This window comes from Lynx rufus, unplaced genomic scaffold, assembly GCF_022079265.1.
Source record: "Lynx rufus isolate CCGP_SWC_20201006 ecotype Redwood Valley unplaced genomic scaffold, mLynRuf1.p SCAF_13, whole genome shotgun sequence".
Lineage (NCBI taxonomy): Eukaryota > Metazoa > Chordata > Mammalia > Carnivora > Felidae > Lynx > Lynx rufus.
The window spans coordinates 26788012-26800399 of NW_025814827.1; the positions used below are offsets into that span (position 1 = coordinate 26788012).

At 39.7% G+C, this 12388-nt stretch overlaps 1 protein-coding gene across 1 annotated transcript in view; it reads left to right on the plus strand.

The window, feature by feature from the left end:
* FBN1 (fibrillin 1) overlaps positions 1 to 12388 on the plus strand; it is a 233001-nt gene that overhangs the window by 168046 nt on the left and 52567 nt on the right. The window contains exons 32-37 of the mRNA XM_047074460.1: positions 4831 to 4953; positions 5097 to 5219; positions 6371 to 6496; positions 8491 to 8613; positions 10393 to 10515; positions 10814 to 10978. Of these exons, the coding sequence (XP_046930416.1) occupies positions 4831 to 4953; positions 5097 to 5219; positions 6371 to 6496; positions 8491 to 8613; positions 10393 to 10515; positions 10814 to 10978 (783 nt within the window). The remainder of the gene's footprint in view (positions 1 to 4830; positions 4954 to 5096; positions 5220 to 6370; positions 6497 to 8490; positions 8614 to 10392; positions 10516 to 10813; positions 10979 to 12388) is intronic.

Here is a 12388-nt window from a genome sequence, read left to right on the forward strand (position 1 = left end):
TCCTTGTAAGACTGTCAGAGGAGGCCAGAGTAGAGGAGAGCACAAAGCCCTTACTCGAATGTCAGTGGAACACACCCAGAACCTGTGCATGGGGTCTGCTTAGACCACACCATTGCCTATCAAGACAGCCATGCAAGTAGAACCTTTGAGTCTTTGTGAGGGAACTTTGGTGGGGTTAAGGACATTGCAGTGTCAGCCCTAAATTTGCATTTCCTTGCTTTTCTTGGCTTGTGCTTATTCTTAATCTTAAAAAAGGAATTTTCTGTCTGGAGCAAACTTGTGGGGGAAAGAGAACATTTGTACAGAAAGAGACGTTCTTGGCAAGCATGTGCTATGTTTCCTTACCATTATTGAAGAGTAGATGTTTGAATACAGCATTTTGTTTGTTTGTTTTCCTTATGGGTCAGTTTCTTCTTCTGTTTGCTTTTATAATGAGGTATAGTCTTAGGCACAAGTCTGCCATGGGAATAATTAATAAATAATAGCTGGCAATAGTACATGTGCACATACATACACATGCAAAGACATTTTACTCAAGGATGCCTTTACACTTTATGACCAACTTTTTCTTTTCTTTTTGTTTATTTATTTACTTTGAGAGAGAGCGCAAGAGCATGCATGTGTGAGTGGGGGAGGGGGAAGGTGAGTGTAGAGAGAGGGAGAGAGAGAAAGAGAGAGAGAGAGAGAGAGAGAGAGAGAATCCCAAGTAGGCTCCTTGCTGTCAGCACAGAGCCCGACCCAGGGCTTGAACTCACAAACCGTGAGATCATAACCTGAGCCAAAGTCAAGAGTCAGATGCTTAACTGACTGAACCAGCGCCCCTGACCAACTCTTTTTAATTCACTTGTTACTTGTTAAGAGTAAGTCGTTGAGACTTAAACAAATGACTTAAACAATGACTTAAACAAATATTCACACAATGAAGAATTGAATATTGGCTCCTGAGTTATCATTTCTCCTAGTATCTAAAGCCTATGATACATGGCTTCTTACAAATAGAATTTCTTTTCACCTTGAAAACATTGCAGTAAAACTGCATGCATTTTCTCAAATTAGAAATTTACAGTAGCATATGGGTGGCTCAGTTGGTTAAGCATCTGACTCTTGATTTCAGCTCAGGTCATGATCTCATGGTTTCGTGGGATTGTGAGCCCCATGTCAGGCTCTGCACTAACAGCACGGAGCCTGCTCGGGATTCTGTATCTCCTTCTGTCTCTACCCCTCCCCTGCTTGCATTCTCTATCTCTCAAAAATAAATAAACATTTAAAGGAAAAAGAAATTTATATTAGCATATTATTAATGATTTTAAAAGGGTCGGAGACTCCTTTTAAAAGAAATGGTAACTTTCTGAATTGCAAGATTAAATAGAGAAAGCAAAAAATCCATATGAAAACCTTTGGTAATTAGAAAGTTGGAATTTGGTAATTAGAAAAAGATTAGAGAATTACTAGATTTACAAGCTATGATCATCTCTGAAAATTATACTAAGTAGAAAATATTTGTGAAAATTTCTGAAAGTCTGTTAATACTCACCAAGATTTTGAAAACTCCATGAAGTGGGACTTAGAATAAAGTCCTTATGTAACCAAATAAATCAGCTCGATTATACTGCTGTGGTCCAGGCAAAAGAGTGCCAAGCAGGAGACAGGGAAAATAAGTTCTACGTGGTTCTGGCTATACCATTTACTGACCTTGGGGCCCTTGAAAGTCCCCATGTTCTTGGGGACCAACTGTACCTCCTCTGAGAAACTGAGAATTCGGAAAGTCAAATTCTGAGTTCTTTCTACTTGGAAAATTCCTTAATTTTATAACATTTAGAAGCTTCCATACTTAGGCAATTGAAACTCATTGTTTCTACCTAACTCAAAAGAGATTATGACAAAGAAGGGAAATGAAGACAGGACTCTGCAAAAGGTCATTAATGCTGAGGGAAGTGATTTTTACCTGAGGAAGAAAGAAGTGTTAATGGTCCCATTTGGGAGCCCTTAGGTCAGGCTTACTTTCTTGAATTCTCGTGCAAACTTACTACTGTTATCCCTGGGCTGGCCTTCCTCCTCATTTCCTTGGAATGTGCCCTGCTCAATTATTCAGTTGGTTAAAGCTTCCAGTCACAAGTCTAAAGCTCCCTGGTATGTGCCTGCCTTGACCCGCTTTAATAACTCGATAGGTTCATGTGGCTGCCAAGGTTACATTAAAATTCACCCATACAATACATTCTAATTGTCAGAACTTTCTTCCAGGCATGTTTTCATTTTATGATCATTAGTGATATCACAAAATATTTTTGTAGGAAAAATGTCACTATTTTATTTTGTGTTTGCTCTAGAAGTTATGAAGAAGCCAAAGATCTCAGGATCATTTCAGGGCTTCAGAGGGAACATTTGGCAAACAGCATGTTTCCAAACACTTTCAAATCATTTAATTGGGCTTCTTAAGTAAACAAAGGGTAAACACAAGTTGCTTGCCCAGTTTCTTTTTCATGCCCCTTTTCAAATGATCACTGAAAATTCTTGTAACATTTCACATGCCAAAACTATCCCTCTTGACCTAAGTTAGATGTTGGTTTCCATATAGAGTCGTAGTATCCCTACTTAGGAATTCTTATTCTTAGTTAACGAAAAAGTTGTTATAAGGTTAAGTACCTGTCCTTCATAATGGATTTAGTTTGGGGAGTAAGGATACTGGTACCAATTTCAATTTTGATCACCAATAGGGTGTCTTAAAATTCAACTCAGTTCTGACAATATCTACCTGGAAATAGTGAAAGATGCCACAGTTTAAGGGCTCAGTTACACAAGACTGTCCTCATTTCACATGCCAATCACATGTCCAGGTTGTTACCTATGCTTTTGAACTACTGGCTATTAGTCCTACAAATTAAAGGCTCCCAACACCCCTCTATCCCATCACAGAACTCCGCTTACTTGCTAGATCACCAGTATATTATAAAAGAATATAACTCAGGAACAGCCAGAGAGAAGGGATGCATAGAGCTAGGTAGGGGGCAGAGGTGTGGAACTTCGAGGCCCTCTCTGAGCAAACCATTCTCCTTGAATCTCCACATATTCACCAATCCAGAAGCTTTTGGGGTTTTATTGGAGGCTTCATTACATAGGCATCTGAACCCATCTTTTTGGGTTTTATTGGAGGCTTTGTTACATAGGCATGATCGATCAAATCGTTGGTCATTGGTCATTGATTCAACCCCAGCCTCTCTCCCATGGGGGTCAGGGGTGAAACTGGAAGTTCTAACCCTCTAATCACATGGTTGATTCTCCTGGCAACAAACTCCATGCTTAGGTGAAGTCCAAAATTTACCTCATAAATGTAACAAAATACACCTTTGTGCTCTCATCACTAGGTAATTCCAAGAGTTTTAGGAACTCTGTGCCAGAAACAGGGATAAAGACCAAGGTTTATTTCTTACAAATCACAATATCACAGAAAAATAACATTTCACTTTACATTTTATAGCACTTTTATATTATAGAATCCGTCTTGGCTAAATTTGGAAATGGAATTTTGGAGAATGGAGAACTTTCAAGAATTTGGAGTCTTTTAGTCATGTTAAAAAAAGAAATGCAACTGAATAAAATTTAAGGTCTTATTGGCTTTATTCCACAATTTACTCATTCAGCAGCATCCCATCTAGCAAATACAAAGGAGCCCCAAGGAGCTGTACAAAATGGAAGACTTTTTTTGGGTGTAAAGGGAGATAGAAACAAGGAAGGAGCAGATGGTTTCAGGCAAGGTCACCTTTCTATGCGGACAGAAAGAGTTCTATCAGGTAGATTACCTCATTAGTGCTAACCAGGTAACTCCAGGTTGACTGGTTAAAGGTTTCATTCCTGGGAGAGGCTGCAATTAAGTTAGTTATTAAGCCACGGTTTGCTGATATGGGGCTTAGCACAAGTGACTCCATTTTAATCCTGTTGTCTATTTTTAACAGTAATATGACCTTAATCTGGTACTCCTTTTACAGAAAAATCTGCATTGGATTGATTTGAATTTTACATGAAATATACAAGAAGGCTTGGGTCTCCAACCTGCTAGAACTCTAAGAAGCGAGAGGAAAGATGGTTCACTCACTGCCTTAAGGAAAATTCTCTGCTAATGCTTGAATTAGCAATACCTAAAGTAAAACTTTTATAGAAATAAAGCATAATTAAATAATACAGTAATTCCATTTGAGAATAAAATATATTTAATACATAGTATTTGAGTGAAAATTTTTCTAGTATGCCAACAACATTGTATTCCTTTGTACAAGATATGAAAACAATGTGCACCATTACTTTATAGTTGATTTAATAAAAATATCGGGAATAGAAACATGTGACCATGAGTGTTGATACCATAGAATGTTAGGCAAACCACTTTTTAAAGTCTTCAACTTGAAAGAGGTTCATTTTGTTTTGCGATGACTGGACACATTAAAATAATGGAAGATACTTAGAATTAATAATAGCAAGTAGCATCATATTGTTCTTTCTTTATAAATTGGAATTTAAAGCTGTCCAATATATGCAGTTATATATGTGGATGCTAAGCCAATCTATATAATACTGTGGAAAGTGTGAAAGTGAGTCAACTGTTGAAGTTGAAAGTGCTAAACCAATCTATATAATGCTGTGGAAAGTGTGAAACCAATCTATGTTAAACCAATGATGCTAAACCAATCTATATAATACTGTGGAAAGTGTGAAAGTGAGTCAACTGTGTGAAAGTGACTCACTTGTTGAAGTTGCTAGTTGCCATTGCTGAGTTATTTAAAAGACCAAGAAGGCATTTGTGCTACTTTTTTTTTAAACCATTGGTTATTTTTCCAGACATCAATGAATGTGAAATTGGAGCACACAACTGCGACAGACATGCTGTATGTACCAACACGGCAGGAAGCTTCAAATGTAGCTGCAGCCCCGGGTGGATCGGAGATGGCATTAAGTGCACTGGTGGGTTGGAAAACAGCAGCAGTTGCTTCTCATGAGCTGCCTGGACTATAAACATGAAAATATTTATTCTGTAAAAAATTTGTATACTATTGACTTTAAAGGTCACGCTTTCTGTTCGTAACGATGTGACTTTTTTCCATAAGATCTGGATGAATGCTCCAATGGAACCCACATGTGCAGCCAACATGCAGACTGCAAGAATACCATGGGCTCTTACCGCTGCCTTTGTAAAGAAGGATACACGGGCGATGGCTTCACTTGTACAGGTAGGCTTGTGTGGGGAAAAACTGCGGAAATGGAAATCAGAGAAGCCAGGTGTTTCACAGCTTTCAGACCATCAGGTTTTCTCCTGAAGTTTGGGTCAGTTATAGACAACTTCTAATAGAAAAGATTAGTTATGTGAAACTACATGCCTGTGGAATGGAAATTTGGAGCCAGGTCCATTAGGGAGACTTCAGAAGCTACTAAAAATACATACATATATACAGTTATATAGTTGATGGGTATCATTGTATGCAATGATGTCATTACTTTTTTAAAAAAAAATTATGCTTCTTTTTGTAATCCTTAGCCTTTATATTTTTGTGCCTATTTCTCACTGTGGGCTTCGTTCCTATACCAAACCTGAGTGAGCTTGCTGTACGAAGCTATGTATGAAGGGAAGCAGATGTTCTAGATCTCAATAAGATACTGAGATCCATTTCATATGACTTGAAAGCATTAATATATCCCGAACATTCTGCTCACAGGACATCACTTAAACATAAAAGAAACTAAGGCCCAGTCAGTGATTTACCTGGAATTTTTCCAAGTCATTGAAAATTTTTAGCATATTTGAAATTGTTTATGTCTAATTCAGTGAAATTTTGTCATCATAAACCTTCCATTACTTCTTAGAAAATATTCAAAGTTTCACATATCAGACATACATGGTCCATGTGCTTGATATTTAATGCCTGTGGTTATTAGCAAAACTGAGTCAAAATTAAGCAGACAGGAACGTTTGGCTTCCTTTGTAGTTGCTGTTCCAGGTGCTTTGCTACCCATCTGAGCTGAGTCTGAAACCTAAGAAATAGGCACAAATCATGGCATGTTATTTCCTGTCATGGATGTGTCCTCATGTGGGTGACCCTGCTTGAAAAAGCCTTAATTTGAATGATTCATTTGACTTATTATTCATTTTACATCACTAGGGACAATTTAGCATTCAGGATTCTGAATCTGAACCCCATATTCATGGACTATTCAATACTAACATTCAAAGGAGAAAAAAGAATGAGTTTAAATGTTATCACATAGAAATTTGATGAAACACTGCAATACTCAGGAAGTTGAAAATGATAAAAAAATGTCAGATGTGAGGAAGTAGGAACCTGCTGACTAAGGACGAGTAACTTGTGTTTCTTTCTGGCTGTAGATCTTGATGAGTGCTCTGAGAATCTGAATCTGTGTGGCAATGGCCAGTGCCTAAATGCCCCAGGAGGATACCGCTGTGAATGTGACATGGGCTTTGTGCCCAGTGCTGATGGGAAAGCCTGTGAAGGTAACTGATGGGGAAGCTGCTGGGGCCCTTGTAAAGCCTGACAAGATGAGGTTATTTAAACATTCCTGATTTTTTTTTTTTTTAACTGAGGTGTGTTTTGGCTTCACATCTAAGCTGGTCAATTCAGTCTGTGGAGGTATTAGGTCTCTAGCTGGATGATTTCTCTTTGTACAGAGAAAATCTCAACTTTCTGACCACAAGCTGCACAGCCAACCATGGCCAGATGGTCTACACGAGCACACCCATTGGCCATAGGAGAGAGACACTAACAAGGTGTGGTTAACTCAGTGCGACTTGTTTATCCGCATTGCTGGGGGAAAGAGCTCAAAGTGCCCTGATAATGTCCTGTTGAAGGATTCTCTTTAAATATGTTTTTAATCTCTGCTATGGTTTGGTTTCTAGAAATAAAAGCTTTAAAATAATAGAGCAGATAATCTTCTCCATATGTAGAATAATGTACTGGGTTTGTCTCACATGGTCTCTAAATATCTAATACATGTGAATATGGAACAATCCTTTGCAAATCCGTTCAGTAAGGGATAATGTTATATGTCATGCTGTCTCCCAGTGCAAGTCTCTGTCTTTCTGAGAAGTGTTGGTCAAACAAGAAGAATCCTGGGAGCCTGTTGGCTAAGGCTGGCACCCACTAGGAAACACAAGGTTCTTCTCTTTCCCCACACTTGTCAAATCTAAGTGCATTATCCGTCACTGACAAGAATTAGTGTCTACCATGAACTAAAAAGATTTCAGTAGAAATAAACAAATGATAACCATTGACAGTAGAAGTTTAAACAAGACCCTGATTAATGTCATAACTAATAATTGTTGCTTGGTAATTGGACATTAACTCAAAATCAGTCTTTAGTTATGGCGTGTATACTAATTCCCTCATACAGTTCTATGTAAATACTTTTCTTTGTTATGGAACCATTAGGTGTTCTTTATACAGTTTATATTAAATATGCAGAGTTTGATATAAAATTCTTCTGAATCAAGAAACCAGATTATGCTCTTGACCATGTGCCTAATACGTTGTTTACTTTTGTTACTCTGAACATCCAAGGAAAACAGGTACTGTGCCACTTCTGGTAACCTAAATAGGCACAAAGTTTTGCTTCTTTTCATGCTATAAGGGAAGGTTGTGTTTGTTTGTTTGTTCTTAATATAAATCATTGCCTGCAGAGTGGTTATAGCTATTTAAAGCCAGTCTCAAGGCTGATAATGTGCCTGTGTGTCAATTACACACACAGAACATTAATGTGAGGCGGGGACCAAGGCCTGGAAGAAGTGTCTGCAGTTTTGGATCTCCATCAACAATAGCAAGCACACAACATAGCACTAGGGATACAGAAGATTATAAAACTGATTACAAAAGTTACCACAAAGCCTTTGTGGTCTGTAAAATTTTATAACCCATGATAAAAAACAATGACTGTATAGATAAGAACAACAAAAGAATTTGGCCTAAGGTAGCCTTTTTGACTTTTACTTCACAAAAATGACATGGATCTATGTGAAAGACCAGAAATTATATACATGAAATGCTTAGCCTACTGCTTGGCATGTAATGGAGGCTGAAAAAAGTGAGCTCTCACGTAAGAGGCTTCACTACACTTGGCAAATCATCTAACAGGCTTTAGGAGAAGCATGTGGATTGATGTTAGGTGGTCTTCATTTTATTTTTTTTTATTTATTTATTTTGAGAGAAAGAAAGAGAGCACAAGCAGGTGAGGGGTCAGAGAGGGGGAGAGACAGAATCCAAGGCAGGCTCTACACCATCAGTGCAGAGCCCAATGCGGGGATTGAACTCACAAACCTTGAGATCATGACCCGAGCTGAGACCAAGAGTTAGATGCTTAGCCACCCAGACACCCCAGCAGTCTTCATTTTCTTGATAACATGAGGTGCCTAATGACACTGGTCAGTTCCTTTAGCAAAATAATAATAATAATAATAATAATAATAATTTCTCCCCCTTTGTATCCCTCCCCAAGATATCGACGAGTGCTCCCTTCCGAACATCTGTGTTTTTGGAACTTGCCACAACCTTCCCGGCTTGTTCCGCTGTGAGTGCGAGATAGGCTATGAACTGGACAGAAGTGGTGGGAACTGCACAGGTAAGACGTCCATTCCCATCGAAATCTGCTCCCAGGTGTCCTGAGGACCTGGCTCTTGGGGTATCACTGGGACCTCACAAGAATATTCACAGAGTCACATAATTAATTTCCTGGAACGGGGTACATGTAAGGATGCAGAGGAAAGAGTGGCAGACGATTGAAGGAACAGAGTTTATAGCCTCACAGTCAAGTTCATGGCTATAGAAGAATGTTCTAGGGGTGCTCTGGCTGAAAGGTCTCCCAGCCATTCCTTTTCTCCTTAGGCACATTTTCAGAAAGGTTCCTTTTGAAGGCCGTGCACTGGGATCATGAGTCTTCTCCTGGCACTTCTCCATTGTAACACCCACTCCTTCCCATCGTGGCCTGTCCGTGGTCACCAGAGAATGTGATACAGAGAGCACAGCCACCAATTTCTAGTGTGTAGATCATTTTCTTATAGAGCAGGGGACTCTCAGGGAACATAGGAAAAAAAAAAATAGAAAAGCTATAGGCCCTCTGTGGACCGTCACTTGGTTCCCTTTGGCACTGAGTTAAGACTTTGCAAGACATCTGCATTCTCTTTCCTGGGCCACTGGTCTATTCAAGGATATTGAGGAAACATGTTCCATTCTGGATAGACCCAGGATTTCAGGGGAAAATTTTTTTTTCCAGTTACCTAAACAAGCTGTGATTCAGTAGCTCTCCAGTTTATGACCACCACCACCACCACCATGACCACCTCCCTGAAATAAATCTAGACCAGGGTATTCCTCTCAAAGACATTCTTCTGTCTTTTTTGTTTTGGTTTTTTGTTGTGTTTGTTTTGTTTTGTTTTGATGGAAACTCATGACACCAAGCCAGGCCTCTAGCATGCCTCAGGAAGTTGCCTCTCCATGGCCCATATGCCTTCCTCAGTGCCCCAGCTTACCATCAGCATCGTTCTGTCTGACCTCATTTCTGTTAGTCTTCCCTGTCCCTCCAAGTTCACATGCAATCTGAGCAAATGAATTTTCTGCAGTGGAACCTACAGGAAGGTTACCAGGTCCACAGCAGGCTGGGAGGGAAACCCAAGGAGAAAGGTATCCTCATTTCCCGTTCTCTTCTCTCTGAGTCAGCTTGTCTGTTCTTAAGTATTTCATCAGTGTTCAAAACAGACAAAAGGATTACATGAGGTGGAATTTGCCAAAACCCACATCTTAAATCCGGAAGTCTGTACATATTTTTGGAACAGAAACTGAAAGGGAAATATTCCACACAGCATCAATGATGGGAGAGTGACTCTTAGCAGGCTTGAGGAAGCACACTAAGCCTTGTGCGTGTGTCTGCCTTGTACTCACTCAGCTGCACCGAGGCGAGCGTGCCCGGTTGGGGAAGCAGCAGAAGTTGCCTGCTCCTAAGGGTTCCCTGGGACATCTTGCTCTAATTTGATGAAATAACAAGCCGCACATATTAAATATATTTTCTTAAAACCTGTGTCTGAATTTTTGGTTGACCGAGGTCACAGTAGTGTTTTCCTTTCAGTTACCTTGACTGGAATATTTTTCCTAGTTCCAAAGTTATATTTTCTCCTGATGACAAATTTGAATGCTAAATGTGTTCCAGGGGAAAAAGACCAAAGACTATGACATATTTCCTTCCTGAGGGGTTTTTATTTCAGAAGTGGAAGACCGTATTTCTAGGCGTAATATAACTAGTAACTCTTAAAATTCTTGTTGGGAGCCCCAGATCCACTGCTACTGTTGTATGGTGACGTCTGCCCCACATTGGCTGATAATCGTGCCCCTTGCTGTGTGGTTTTAGATGTTAATGAATGTCTGGATCCAACCACGTGTATCAGTGGGAACTGTGTCAACACTCCAGGCAGCTATACCTGTGACTGTCCACCCGACTTTGAGCTGAATCCAACTCGAGTTGGCTGTGTTGGTAAGATCTTAAAACTTTTTAGAGAGTATACTTTTACGTTGAAAGCAGCATTGAACATTCCATTCTCAATTTTTAAAAAAGTAATACCTAAAAATGTAAACATTGCCTAAATCTGATTTATACTTTCAGTTATTTTTTATTCTGTAGGTAAATTCCCAGTATATGTGTTTGGGCACTTCTTAGTTTCGTGGTAAAAGTAAATTGCAGTGTTTAAACAGTTTCTGAAATGGATTTCAATATCCAGCCCTCCCATAGAGAGAATATTCTTGACACTCTTTTGTTTATACATGGTAAATAGATACCCGCTCTGGAAATTGCTATCTGGATGTTCGACCTCGAGGAGACAATGGAGATACAGCCTGTAGCAATGAAATTGGAGTTGGTGTCTCCAAGGCTTCCTGCTGCTGTTCTTTGGGTAAAGCCTGGGGTACTCCTTGTGAGCTGTGCCCTCCTGTGAACACATGTAAGTGTACATCCTCCTGTTTATTATTATTATTCCTGCTCAGGCCGGTTCTCCTTTCTAGATCCACAGGACAGACGCTACAGAAAGAGGGAGCTGCCTCCAGTCTCTAGTCTTTAGTCAGGGAAAGGAGATCAAACCTCTCAGCCCTATTGAGGGACCCCATTCCCAATTTGGGTGTCAGAAGAGTCCCCAGTTGGCTTGTACTAAAAGGGCAGGTGGGGCAGGCAGGTGACATTTCATTTCTATGTGAGTGAAAAGTACATAGCGCTATTTTAAAGAAGATTTTTACAGGCTAGGTTACTTATATAATATTGCTTACCTTCCAGGAACACATCAATAGATGTGTGGGCTAGTTATCAAAAGCTCTAGGATAGGTTAGACACTTGGTCCCTGGTAAAAGAAAAGTGATTAGTTATGTAAATACGAAAGGGAAGGTTATTTCTATTCTTATGGTATTACTTGAAAGAAAGCTTTAGAATGTGATTTTAAGGACATAAATAAGTCTCCTAAAAATAGAAAAGGCTTCACATTTTTCTAAGTGGGTCCTATATGAGGATTCAGTCAGATGTGGCTTCTTAGGCAAAGGTTGATGCTGCTGCTAACAGTGTATATTGGGATAGGTACTGATTCTTTCCCTGCGGAAGGCTCATTTATTCACTTTCTCTAAAATTATTTGTTGGGTACCTAGAGTGTGTACTCTGAGTGTGCAAAGATGAATTAGACTAGATTCTGCCCTCCAGAAGTGTACAGCTAGCAAAGTGTGACCCAAACATAAAAGCTGCAATTGAGTGTAGGTCTCAATAAGGGAAGAAAGAACAGAAACAGTGCCATGAGCAGGAGAAAGAGCACTCCTCGCTCCAGTTAGGACTCTATATCACTTGGCACTGATGTAACTTTGGGCAAATTACTTACCAAGACTTGAACTTCCTCATTCATATAATGCCTCATAGAATTAAAAGAAGTCATTCATGTCAAGCACTCAGCACAGGGATGAAGGCTTAGCAGGCACCTTCTTTCTTCTCTTCAGAAAGGGAAGTCAGTTCTGAAATGGCAGAGGTGGTGATGACCTTGTGCGTTTTTTCCCTGGGCCTTGAAGGCAGGGTGTGACCTGAAAAAGGAGACTTAAAAAGAGTGTATGATTAGAGGAAGAGGAGGAAAAAAAAAATGAAAGAGGGAGGTAGTTAATTTCATTGACGTTGAAAGAAGCAAACCAAGGTGTTTAAGTAGGGGAGTCAGCTCTATTGATTAATAATGATTAGCAAAGCAGAGTTCCTGGGTGACACAGCTGGTTAAGTGGCAAACTCTTGGCTTTGGCTCAGGTCATGGTCTCACAGGTTTACTGAGATCCAACCCTGTGTCAGGCTCCACACGGAGCATGGAGCCTGCTTGGAATTCTCTTTCTTGTACTCA